The sequence below is a fragment of the Carcharhinus amblyrhynchos genome, chromosome 5 (assembly GCF_965287045.1).
Source record: "Carcharhinus amblyrhynchos chromosome 5, sCarAmb.v2.hapA, whole genome shotgun sequence".
Taxonomy (NCBI): domain Eukaryota; kingdom Metazoa; phylum Chordata; class Chondrichthyes; order Carcharhiniformes; family Carcharhinidae; genus Carcharhinus; species Carcharhinus amblyrhynchos.
In genome coordinates this window covers 4,086,458-4,099,697 of record NC_137328.1, presented here as the reverse complement: position 1 = coordinate 4,099,697, position 13,240 = coordinate 4,086,458, and the positions used below count along the sequence as shown (strand labels likewise).

General features: G+C 45.3%; 1 protein-coding gene across 4 annotated transcripts in view; it reads right to left on the bottom strand.

Moving 5' to 3' along the window:
• LOC145342851 (tight junction protein 2-like) overlaps positions 1 to 13,240 on the bottom strand; it is a 122,860-nt gene that overhangs the window by 34,471 nt on the left and 75,149 nt on the right. For all 4 annotated transcript variants that reach the window (XM_080188365.1, XM_080188364.1, XM_080188363.1 and 1 more), the window contains exons 5-9: positions 12,368 to 12,914; positions 7,280 to 7,383; positions 6,204 to 6,357; positions 1,665 to 1,776; positions 607 to 734 (exon numbers count right to left, since the gene is read on the bottom strand). In XM_080188365.1, the coding sequence (XP_080044491.1) occupies positions 607 to 734; positions 1,665 to 1,776; positions 6,204 to 6,357; positions 7,280 to 7,383; positions 12,368 to 12,914 (1,045 nt within the window). The remainder of the gene's footprint in view (positions 1 to 606; positions 735 to 1,664; positions 1,777 to 6,203; positions 6,358 to 7,279; positions 7,384 to 12,367; positions 12,915 to 13,240) is intronic.

The following is a 13,240-nucleotide window of genomic DNA, read 5'->3' as shown; positions in this document are numbered from 1 at the left end:
ATCAAGGCTCCTTAGGCAGCACCTTCCAAACCCACAGCCACTATCACCTAGAAGGAGGACACAAGCAGCAGACACTGGGAACACCACCACCCGGAAGTTCCCCTCCAAGCCACTCATCATCCTGACTTAGAAATATACTGCTGTTCCTTCACTGTTGCTGGATCAAAATCCTGGAAGCCCCACTCTAACAGCACCATGGGTGTACCTACACCTCATGGACATGCAGCGGTTTAAGAAAGCAGCTCACCACCACCACCTTCTCTGGGGAGACACGGGATGATAAATGCTGGGTTAGCCAGCAATGCCCACATCCTGCAAAATGATTTTTTTTTGAAAGAAGCACTTTCTTGGAAGTTTTTTTTTAAATTTGCCATTGCTTTCCTCTAGCAAGGAAGCAGATCCCAAAGTTAACCTCAGCCGGAACGGGAATCACAACCTAGTTATCCCATCAAGCGATCTAACCAACCTCCTTGAATCATATTCCTAAATTATAACCAAAGACAAATTGTCTGAATCGAGATATTCTCCTGGTTTTGCAGTGGCCAGTTCTCATTTAAAACAACACAGCTCTCCCCAAACCAGCTGAAAGGAAGGGGATTCTCCCACCTCGGTGATCCTGCTCATCCTGCTCTTCCTTCTCTGAGTCAACGGCAGCAGGTAGGTCACTCTTTGTTGCAAAGGGGGTGGGCATGGCGCCCATTCTTGTCAGTCGATGGGCAGGCTCCTCTTTAGAGCTGAGCAAAAAAAAACCAGAACAAATCAAAAACCATCCACCAAATCACAAATGGGAGTTCCAGCAACACGATACAAAAGGAGTCAATGGACATCGGCAAAGAGAGGAGAATACAAAGTGAAGAGGTAATCTGTTAAAACAGAAAATACTCAGCAGGTCAGGCAGCTAAGTCAGTGATCAAACACAAGAGGGGGAAACAGAAAACCATGAAAGGGGAATGGACGGGGGGGGTGGGAAACAAAAAAAAGGAGAAAGCAATCCTTTTGCTTCTTTTAGAACCGGACACTAAAAAAAAGGGAAAGCTAGATAAACACACTCGGGAGAAATCAAAAGGATAAGTTGACAGAATGGAGATGAAGTAGGGCAGGAGGAGGCTTTTGCGAAACAAACACCGGCATGGAAGGGCTGAATGGCTTGTTTGTATGCTGGAAAGTCGGTGCAATGAGTCAAAAGATAAAAGCCAACAGTTGCAAATCAAAAGAAACACATTTAATTCCTCTCAGCAAATCCAACATTCCATTAATCTGGCTTCTTTATAATCCACAGTTACTTGGCATTTTATTTTTCTATGTACCCCAGTTGCAGTTTCTTGGCAAAACATAACTGCCCACAGGAGATGAAAAAAAAATATCACTTGTACGCTTAGGAGCCAGTCTGGATGAATCTACGATTGCATTTGAATATTGGAAGGGAGAAAGGAGCCAAAGTTTTTCATCTTGTATTCATTAGGACAAACAGAAGAATGCCAAATTTCAAAGTATTCACACTAATCTCCTGGAGTAAAAACTGAGATAGTTTGAAATTCAGCATTCTTGTTTGTCCTGATGAGTACAAGATGAAAAATTTTAGCAGCATTTTTCTTTTAGCAACATTTAAAAATGCCTTTTGTCTTTTTAAAAATAAAGACAGTTAACAGGGAAACAAAAACTACCTTTTCTTGTCAACAATTCTGCCAGAGGAATGCGAGGAAGCATCAGAATGTGGCGATCTCCTTTCTTCCGGGGGTGGTGAATTTGAGGGGTTCGATTCAATTTCAGAGATATCTAAACCAAACACAGACAATTTTTCCTTCACATCTGGTTTGACAGTTTCAAGGCACTGCCTTAAAGATAACATACACAATGATAAACACAAACATAAGGCTGGTTGGAGAGCGTTTGCACAATCGTCACGAGTTATTTATACAGCACTGTCACCAGAGTTGATACTATCTGCTTTGCTAGTATCAAGGCTCATCTCTGCCTGAGCTCTGAGACATTGGCCAACTCATTCTGGCCATGGATTTGCAGAGTTCTGAGCCACTCCCAACAGGACAGGACAGCAGAGTTGAAGGACAAAACACTTCCCAAGGGTCTACTGAACTTCCTACTGATCTTGGAGCGGCTCTGGATCCAGAAACCTAAGTTTCTGGAGTTTCAAATCCCATTTCCCAGTAATCCAGGTTTATTCAAAAACTACCAGCAAATTCAGCTTGGACCACTTGAGAATTCAGTCCAAAACAAAATGTTAAAAGCCCAGCAACATTCCTCTGGTGATAGCACAGCTACACTGATCTGAAAAACTAGACATCTATATAACACTGCTGCCTCACAGCGCCAGGGACCCAGGTTCAATTCTGGCCTTGGGTGACTGTGTAGAGCTTGCACGTTCTCCCACAGTAGAATGAGATGCTGGTTAAGCAGACTGGCCAAAGGTTAGGAGGATTAGTGGGGCAAGGCCGGGGTAAGAACCGAGACAGACTCGATGGGCTGAACGAATCCATTTGGAGTAGGAGGCCAATGATAAAATATTGTGGTCAGAAATAAATCCCAAAACAAAAAAAAAGGGAATTCAAGAGAAATCTGTTACCCAGAGGGAGGTTAGAATGTGGAATTCCTTACGACAGGAATAGTTGAGGTGAATAGCACAGACGCACTTGAGAGAAAGCTGGATAAGCATGAGAGAGAAAGAATTAGAAGGATAGGCTGATGGGATAAAGAATTAGAGAGAGATAGGAGACTCCCCTGGAGCTTCAACACTGGTATGGACCCGTTGGGCTGGATGACCTGTCTCTGTGGGGAGTTCTCCAATTCCAGGTGCATAAAATATATCACTGACTAATTTGGGTCATAAATAATGGGTTTGGGGTATTGCTGTTAGATGTGATTTCAGTGTGGTTCAGCATTTAAGTCTTGTTGGGACAGGGTGAGAAAGAAAGCTCTGTCCAATAACTGGCCATTCTATTTTCCACAGGGTTTCCTGGCCAAACAGAGTTAAAAGGCAACACAATAAATCAGAGGCTGGAGTTGGTGCAGTAACATGGCAACAAGTTCAACGTGGAAAGCACTCTGTTGTGCAATGAAATCGCCGCCACTGGAGCTTGCTCAAATAGCAGCAAGGACACGAAGGCAATTTCACCTCCAGTGCTGGGTTTTGAGGCAGCGGTCGGCAATAGGAAAAGCAAAGTCCGAGGCCAGATTGCAAGGGAAATAGTGAAACCAAACTGCTTCCACGCTTTGGGCATTCTGATGGTTTGAAAGCTGAATTATTGGTTCCCCCTGAACTTCCACGCGGTTGGAACTCTTCCATTAGAATCCCTCCAGTGGAGGAGGCCATTTGCCCCACTGAGTCTGCACCCACTCTCTGGCCAAGCATCTTGCCCAGGCCCCCCTCCCTACCCTATCCCACATTTATAATGGCTAATCCACCCCAAACAACCTTGGGACAACTAAGTGGGAAATTTTTTTACTGTTGCTATCCACTTAACCTGCACATAGAACATAGAAAAACTACAGCACAAAATAGGTCCATTGGCCCACAAGTTGCACCGATCATATCCCTACCTACCAGGCTTACCTATAACCCTCAATCCTATTAAGTCCCATGTACTCATCCAGAAGTCTCTTAAAAGACCCTATCAAATTTGCCTCCACCACCACCAACAGCAGCCGATTCCATGCATCTACCACCCACCGTGAAAAACTTACCCCTGATATCTCCTCTGTACCCACTCCCCAGCACCCTAAACCTGTGTCTTCTTGTGGCAGCCATTTCAGCCCTGGGAAAAAGCCTCGAGTGTGGGAGGAAACCAATGCCGACACGGGGAGAACACGCAAACTCCACACAGACAGACGGTCACCCAAGACCGGAATCAAACATGGGTCCCTGGGACTATGAAGCAGTGGTGCTAACCAGTGTGCCACTTATTACTAGCAGTTAGGGAACGTTAGAAATACAGAGCAGGCTACAACTCTCTCCTCTGGGGAACAGTGACCTGATAGAGGTCTTTAAAAAAAAAATGATGGGATTTGATAGCGTTGATGTAGCGATGGTTCCATTTGTGAGGGAGATGAAAGGTGGAGGCTCGCAAATCGAGGATGTTCACCACCAAATCCAACAGGGAATTCAGGAGAAAATTCTTCACTGAGAATGCGAAGTCACCATCACAGACTGTAGTGAGTGAATAACAAGTACATTAAAGGGGGAAGTGGGAGAAACACATTAATGATAGGGAAATAGAAAAGATATGGATGAGATAAGACAGGGGCTTGGTGGTGTGGAGTATAAACACCAACACAATGTACAGCATGGAAATGACCATGCACCAATAGAAATTGCTCAAAAAAAAAATCACAAAAGGCAAGAACAAAAATAATTTCCCCCTCTAAAAGGTCAGATGAATCCAGGACAAAAAAAAGGAATATTTCTATTTTAATGTTATTGGACGTGGATTGTATTTAAATTGGTCATTCTACAAAAACTCAATTCTTAGTTCCTATATTTCAGTCAATATGGTCATTAAAAAAACAAACAAATAAAAAAGTTCCCACTAAGTTATTCAAAATGATTGTGTTTTTCCCCCAATCACCAGAGATACCATGTTTAGGTAAAGGCAGAACCTCCACAATACTGCTCAAAATTATATATTCGAGGATATTTGTTTCTTCAAATTACTGGGGCAGGTACAGCGGTTAGCACTGCTGTCCCTCAGCACCAAGGGCCCAGGTTCAATTCCGGAGTCAGGTCACTGCCTGTGTGGAGTTTGCACATTCTCCCCGTGTCTGTGTGGGTTTCCTCCCACAGTCCAAAGATGTGCAGGTTAGGTGGATTGGCTGCGCTAAATTGCTCCTTGGTGTCCAAAAATATGAAGGTTTAGGTGGATTAGTCATGGGAAGCGTGTAGGTTTACAGGATTAGGGCAGGGGAGAGTGCCTGGGTAAGATACTCAGTCTGAGAATCAACGTGGGCTTGATGGAGCGATAGACTCCCTACAGTGCAGAGGGAGGCCAATGATTCTGTTCTATTTCCACAAACAATTAACCAACATCATGGCTCCCTCAGATAAATAACAACATGCAGGAACTGGTGTTCCAAAACATCCAAAAATCAATTGTTGGAACCACACCACTGAAAAGAGTGTTCGGCTAATAACGGAAAGGAATGTTGGCTATTTGTCTTTAGGATGGTGTGGGTGGTGGGGGGCGGTGGGGAACAAAGATATTTCCTGTAAAAGTTTTGAGCGTTAAAGGCCTCCTAAATTACCAGGAGCTAGGTGACTTTAATTACCCATCAATAGACCAGGTTAAACTGGGTGGCAAAAGCTGAAAAAAAAAGGGAGATATGGAATGTCTTTGGACTAATTTCCAATGCAGTATATTTTTAGCTGAATTAAGTGGGGTAAATAGTGAGCGCAGTAATCTATAGGACATAAAGGAGAACAGAGAGGGGGAGATAAAAGATAGACAAAGGGTCAAAAAAAATTGCAGAGAGTTGCAAGTTCTCACTTCGAACAGTTGGAATACATTCAAAAGAACGTCAAGGAAAGAAAACAAATGATATTATGGACGAGTGAAGAAAGGCAGGCTCTCTAACCCACATCAACACGTCACACTCACCAAGCACCTTTAAAATTCCAAAGATGTTTCACAAGTTGGTACAAAACAAAATTTGGCACCAAGCCACAGATAGATTTCAGGACAGATTGCTGTGCTGTTCAATTGTTTGGTCGTGAATGTCGTGACTCTACACAGATCTGTGCATGGTTATCTGAGCCTGGGTGTACATACTCGCAGTAAGAAGTCTCACAATGCCAGGCTAAAGTCCAACAGGTTTATTTGGTAGCACAAACCATGAGCTTTCAGAGTCTTGTATATTTGTAGAAACTTAATGTCTGTGTTGATGTGCGCGATCTTCTTGGAGATCTTCTCCACCGAGCCGACAGTTTGCGGTGCCGATGGTAGCCACGACGTGGAGAGTGCTACCAAATAAACCTGTTGGACCTGGTGTTATGAGGCTTCTTACTGTCTTTATCTCAGTCCAATGCCAGCATCGCCACATCAGGTTTATGAAGGCAGTGGTGGGATCAGAACGCAAAGATGCAATTCTCAATATTGCTGCAGAGTTGAACTGGACGCCAGTGCGGATTAGCAAGCACAGAAGGGTGATGCATGGAGAGACTAGGTGACAACTGTACAGAGAGATAACCGCCTCACCTCCAGGCTCGGAATCACTGTCATCCATGGGTGGGATGCTGATCAGTGTTTGTTTACTGTCCCGTTGGACAACGAGCTGAAGTTTCCCTCGGGATCTCTCAATCAATTTCCGCGCATCTGCCAAAGACATGTTTTCAGTCACTGTACCATTGATCTGAAAGAAACAGAATAAACAAAGCTGACCACCGTAACATCTCCTGGTGCGTTAGAAAAATAGTGTCGGACATTATTATTAGAACAGGAAGCGTATAAATCTCAATTTTGAAAACTTGCTGGATTTGCACATCAATTGCCCACTAAACTCAGATTGAGCTGGTAGGTTATTGCCCATTTAACAATACAATAATTATTACTACAGGCCAGTCACTCTTTCCAGCCCAGAAAGGCATCAATTTCTCATTAGTGCAGGTGGCAACTCTTGGGAATTTTGGGGGAGGTGGTGGCATAGTGATACTGTCACTGGGCTAGCAATCCAGAGACCCAGGGTGCTGTTCTGGGCATTTGGGTCAAACCCACAAAAATTTGAATTCAATGTCAATCTGGAATTAAAATTCCAATGACGAAACCATTGCCGATTGTCGGAAAAACCCATCTGGTTCACTATTGTCCTTTAAGGAAGAAAATGTGTTGGCCTTTTGTGGTCTGGTCTACACGCAACTCCAGACACATAGCACTGTGGTTGACCTCAGTGCTACTCAGGCACTTGCCCAGGATCAAGGACCCCTGGTGGGGGGAAGTTTCCCAGAAACTGGCAGGTCTATTGGACAACACTGCCACTGGAGAATAGTTTGACACCCACTGAGGTCAAGGTGTGACCTAGGCCACAGGTGATTGGTGAAGCCCGACATGGAGTGTTTGAAACACCTGGAATAGATGCATGCAAACGAAAGCTAGATAAACACACGAGGGAGGGAGAAAGGATATACTGATAGGGTCTGAAGAAGAGGGGTAGAAGGTGGTCCGTGTAAGTGTTGGCATGGACCAGTTGGGCTCAATGCCCTGTACGATTCTGCATTCAGATTTTGCAAAGTGGAAAATTAAATAATTCTTTAAAAGGAATTAAAAATTGAACTTGCCTTAAGGACAATGTCACCTTCTTCCAAGTTTCCATCTTTGGCTGCCAAGCCACTTCCAGTCATCTCTTTAATGAAAATCTGGCTGCCCAATCGAAGGCCATACTCTATTGGATGAAATTTGTACAAGATTTAGAAGGCTGAATTCACAGCAACGTAATGCCAGTGGTGGTGCGTTATCCAAAGGACAGGATTGGTTATACTGGGCAATGAGGAAGACACTAATGAATGCTCTCCACAAGCAATTAATCACTCACCCAACTATCCACCTGGAACAGTCAGTCAAGTCCCTCCCAAGTTTTTGGGCCCAAAGCCACTCTTCATTTTGCCATTAGGAATCATGCAACACCAAACCATAAGACCACAAGATATTAGGAGCAGAATTAGACCACTCAACCCATCAAATCTGTTCCGCCATTCAATGATGGCTGATTAGCACTGCTCCCTCACAGAACCAGGGACCTGGGTTCGCTTCCCGGCTTGGATCACCGTCTGTGCAAACTCCACACGTTCTCCCCATGTCTGTTTGGGTTTCCTCCAGGTGCTCCAGTTTCCTCCCACAGCCTGAAAGACGTTCATTGACCCGAACAGGCACCGGAATGCGGCAACTAGGGAATTTCACGGTAACCTCATTAGTGTTAACGTAAGCCTTATTTGCGACTAATAAATATTTTAGAACTTGTTTTGGGGAAGGGTGGGAAATAAGCATCGTAATTATGGAAAAAACAAACAAGTTTAGATCATGGGTAACATTAATTCACTGGTGCCCATTACAAGAAACAACTGGAGGAACCAGAATCTCAAAAACACATTGCTAACCCAAAAATAATTCACTAATGAAAATGGTCTTAAAAGTGCACACAGAAATGCTACAGAAAGCAAACAAACTGGGGAACTGGTTTCTGTTTACAGTAACCCGATTTTGCCACCCACCCCCAAACTACAGGAGCCGGGAAGATCACAAGTCATAGGGCAGGACCCCCCCCTCCCCTCCCAAGCAGCATGTTTCCATCAGCAATGGTGGTTCGCCATTGGCCACAGGCAGAATCTTCCAGTCCCGCCAATGTCTGCAGTGTTTGGTGAGGCTGGCACCCTCCAATACCAGGGGGGGGTATGTAGGGTCACCATTGACAGGACTGGAAAATTTAGCCCATAGTTGCCACTCTCTGTTGCCGGTTCGTGAGGAACTGGTCACACTGTTCGAGGCGCGGTGGAATTGCTTGTACCCACTGCAACTGAACACACACAGTCTGCTGAAACACCAAAAGACCCACACTGGAAGTGTACGTGTCACTGGAAGAGCGTCCAGGCTCTCACACATACAAGTCTCAACACCCACAGAACAGGAAGATGGCAAATTAAAAAAAAGGAATTAAATTCAGTTTGCCTACACTTCTGCTTAATAGCAACTGGCACAAACAAGATACCGCATTCACCCCACAATTTCACTTCTTCACTGGCCCTTCAGGTCTTTAAAATGAATCATTGCAGCTTATGGGATTGGGGACAGAAATAAAATGCAAAATACTGTTTCTAAAAAAAAAAAATGCTGCAAAAACTCAGCTGAACTGTCAATATCTGTGGAGAGAGAAGCAGAGTTAATATTCCCATATAAAGCTTCAGTTACAAGGATTCTGAACATTAACTTGGCTTCTCTCTCCACAGATGCTGCGGGGTGCGTGCAAGAGCCAGTCACTGTCACTCCCCACTGCCTTTCCCTTGCTTAGTTACAATTCCTCTTCAAGTATTTATCCAATCCCCTTCAGAGGTGCTCCGACTGAATCTGCTTCCACTGCCCCTTCCCGATCACAACCCGCTTGGTTCAAAAACAAAATGCAGATTTCTCCTCCTGGTACATGTTCTTCAAAACCGGTTTCTTCTGGTTAGCAATCTCCTGCCAGTGGCGATAGTTTCCTCACCATTTGCCCTCAACACTGGTGGGGAGCAACAGGAATTCTCCGACTTGCCCATGGCTGGGATTATCCAGTCCTGCTGCTGTGAACGGAGCTTTGGCTAATTCTCCGATCTTGCTGGTAGCAGGACAGGAAAGAATAAGATCGGAGAAGCCCACCCCTAGAAGATGATATCACAGAACGAGGCAGTTAGGCCCACTGTGTCTGTGCTAGCTCTTTGAAAGAGATATCCAATTAGCCCCACTCCTCTGCAAGCCTAAGCATTCATCCCGCTCCCCTTTAAAAGAGGAATACAGGAGTTGAAGTTGTACAAGACATTGGTAAGGCCACACTTGGATTATTGTGTACAGTTCTGGTCATCCTAGTATAGAAAGGATATTGTTAAACTAGAAAGAGCGCAGAAAAGATTTACTAGGATGCTACCAGGACTTGATGGTTTGAGATATAAAGGAGAGGCTGGATAGACTGGAACTTTTTTCTCTGGAGCATAGGATGCTGAGGGGTGATCTTATAGAAATCTATAAAATAATGAGGGGCACAGATCAGCTAGATAGTCAGTATCTTTTCCCAAATGTAAGGGTGTTAAAAACTAGAGGTCATAGGTTTTAAGATGAGAGGGGAGAGATACAAAAGGGTCCAGAGGGGCAAATTTTTCACAGAGGGTGATAAGTGTCCAGAATGAGCTGCCAGAGGTAGTAGTAGAGGTGGGTACAATTTTGTCCTTTAAAAAAACATTGAGACATTTACATGGGTATGATGGGTATATAGAGGGACATGGAGCAATTGGTATATAGCTTAATGGTTTATAAAAAGGGCGGCATGGACAAGTTGGGCCAAAGGACCTGTTTCCATGCTGTAAACCTCTGGGACTATTTATTTAATTGAATTTAGGTCCAAGATCTTCCAGGCTGCACCTGTCCTCAAGAATGAAAACTTGCTTTCAGTAAAATGGCAACTCCTGGGTTGGCCAGGAGTCTGAGAGAATAGAGTTAGTGTTTCAAGTCTGAATGACCCTTCCAGACTGTTCTCTCCACTACCAGCCCTGCTGAGGTATTCCAGCATTCTGTTTTTGTTTCAGATTCCAGCATCTGCAGTATTTTGCATTTATCGTCTTTCAATAAACCTGTTGTGTGCTACTTTGAATCTACGTGTGCAAACCAGGTCTTTTTATTTAAAATCCACAACCACTGACAGAGGACATTACAACTAGTGACCAAGAGGCTTGGATTAGTGCCCTGGGGAAATGGATTCAAATCCCATCATGGCAGCTGGGGTATTTAATTCCCTGGATTTAATCTGGAGCAACGTGCTAGTATCAGTAACTGGATAAGTGGATTGTTGTAAAACCCCATCTGGTAAACTTTATAGAAAATAAATCTGCTGTCCTTACCCAGTCTGGCTTCTACTGTGCGACTCTCTCCAAGAAAATGTTCTCAATTGTATTAAACTGCTAACCTTTCAGCATTTCAAGGTGGCAGCTCACCATCAGAAGGGTAATTAGCAAGAACTGCCTCATTCCATGAACAATTAATGCTTAAAACTCAGCACAAGCTTCACACCAGTGACTCGGTAACTTTAGTAGGTGCAACCTCTACAACTGGCGTGCGTGTCTCTTAGTTATCTTGGTGCAAGGCACGTAATCCTCAGAGAGGCCATTCAGCCCCAAATAAATCATGGTGGATCTGTACCTGCATTCCATCTAACTGTCTTGGCTCCAAAAACCCCTCAATAGCCCAAAAAACTACCAAATCACAAGTTTGGAAATTTCCAAACTGATTGCCAGCCTCAGCAGGGATTGTTTTGGGGATTTTGCTGTCTCCTGCATATTACCTACCAATTCTGACATGGGTAGAACTTTCCCATCCCGCCCACGATGGGAATCGTAGTGAGGTGGACAGGACTGTACAAACATCTGTTGACCTCGGGTGGGATTTTCCGGGTTTGGGGCAAACGTGGCCAGAAAAATCCCACCCGTTATCGGGGCGGGGGCATTTTGTGCACTAGTAGGTGGAATATATAAATTAGTTCAAAATTCCACTCCAAATCATCTGTTGAAATCATAGGGCAGCACGGTGGTTAGCACTGCTGCCTCACAGCGCCAGGGACCCAGGTTCGATTCCCGGCTTGGGTCACTGTCTGTGTGGAGTTTGCACATTCTCCCCAAGTCTGCGTGGGTTTCCTCCAAGTACTCCAATTTCCTCCCATAATCCAGAAGATGTGCAGGTTAGGTTGATTGACCAAGCTAAATTGCCCCTTAGTGTAAGGGGATGAGCGAGGGTAAATACATGGGGTTGAGGGGATAAAGCCTGGGTGGGATTATGGTCAATGCAGACTTGATGGGCCGAACGGCCTCCTTTTGCCCTGTAGGGATTCTATGAAATTGATTTTAGCGTGCCCAAGATTATTAGAAATGGATAGAACGAGGGGTCACGGGCTTAGGGTGAGGGGGGCTAGGTATAAGACAAATAGAGGGCAGTTTTTCACGCAAAGGGTAGTGGGGGTGTGGAATGCACTGCCGAGTAAGGTGGTGGAAGCAGGCACGCTAGGGTTGTTTAAGAGCCACTTAGACAGCCATATGAGCGGGCTACGTATAGGGGGATATAGTAGGCCTTACTAAACATTGTAGGCTTGGGAATACGTTTTGCCTCAGGGATGTTAGTCTTTGCCTGTTTAATAATGAATTTTTTTGTCTCCACAGGCATTTAAGTCCAGCAAGGGGCATGCATGCGGCAGGTTGTAGTGGGCTGCTCTTGGACGTTGCTTCGGGAGTTGCCTATTGCTTCATGTCGTTAGTGTGCTTAAACTGGACCATCTCGAGGGCAACATGACAGCTCAGAGACTATCTCTGTTGCTGTGCGGACACATGGATTTGGGCCTGTCTCTGTGGGAGTTTGCACGTTCTCCCCGTGGTTGCGTGGGTTTCCTCCGGGTGCTCCGGTTTCCTCCCACATCCCCCCAAAGATGTGCTTTTAGGCTGATTGATTGGGTACTAAATTGTCCCTAAATTGGACCTCCCTGATCCTCGCACGTTAGGTATAGACTAAAATCATGAATAGGTCACTGAGACAGTGGGACGGCGGCGCGGGCTCGTTGGGCCGAAGGGCCTGTTTCCCGTGCTGTGTTGTTCTTTGTTCTTTGTTCAAGATGCAAGCAGAATTGAAAGTGGGATCTTTCTCACCTTCATTAGGTCGGCTCTTTACGAGCATGACTTTGTACGGCTTTGGCAACCCACGGTCGTAAGAGTAAAAGGAAGATTCAGGCGACGGGCTCCTGGATCTCAGTCGGTCACGGCTTGGAGCTCTTGCTGGCTCCCGGTAATGCTCGTAGGCTCGATCGTAACCTCTGTCATCGTACGTCCGCCTCCGCCCCCGATCACCTTGCTCGTAGCTTCTCTCGTAGCCTCGACCCTCATCATACGCCCGCCCTCGGTCACCACGCTCATAGTCACGGTCCTCGTCATATACTCGCCCCCTGCTGCGATCCCGGCTGTAGCTACGCTCCCTGCTCGGGGCTCGGTCGTAACTCCTGCCGCGCTCTCCGCTCCGGCTGTAGTCTCTATCAGGACTCCAGTCTCGGCTGTAGGTGCGGCCCCTCGGCCCATCGCTCCTATCACTCTGAACACTGTGCTCGCTTCGGCGGTCGTAGTCGTCAGCTGTTTCGAAGTAATGACTGTCAGGTTCGATCACCGGTTGCCGAACTGGAACTTTACGGCCCCTTTTCACCACCTTTTGGAGAGGGGGAAATAACAATTGACAAGTTTAATGCCACCATTGAGTTAAGACTGGATTAGGTTCTTGATTAATAAGGAGATCAGGGGTTATGGGCAGAAGACAGGAGAATGGGGTTGAGAAAATATCAACCCTGACTGAATGGTGAAACAGACTTGATGGGCTGAATGGCCTAATCCTGCTCCTATGTCTTATGGTCTTATTACCATCCGTACTTATTGGCTGAATCAGAAACAGGAACTGGCGTAAACCCTTCAATAAGATAATAGCTGTTCTTCCCCTCCATTCCTCTAAATCTATCCACCTCTTGAATGTATTCAGTG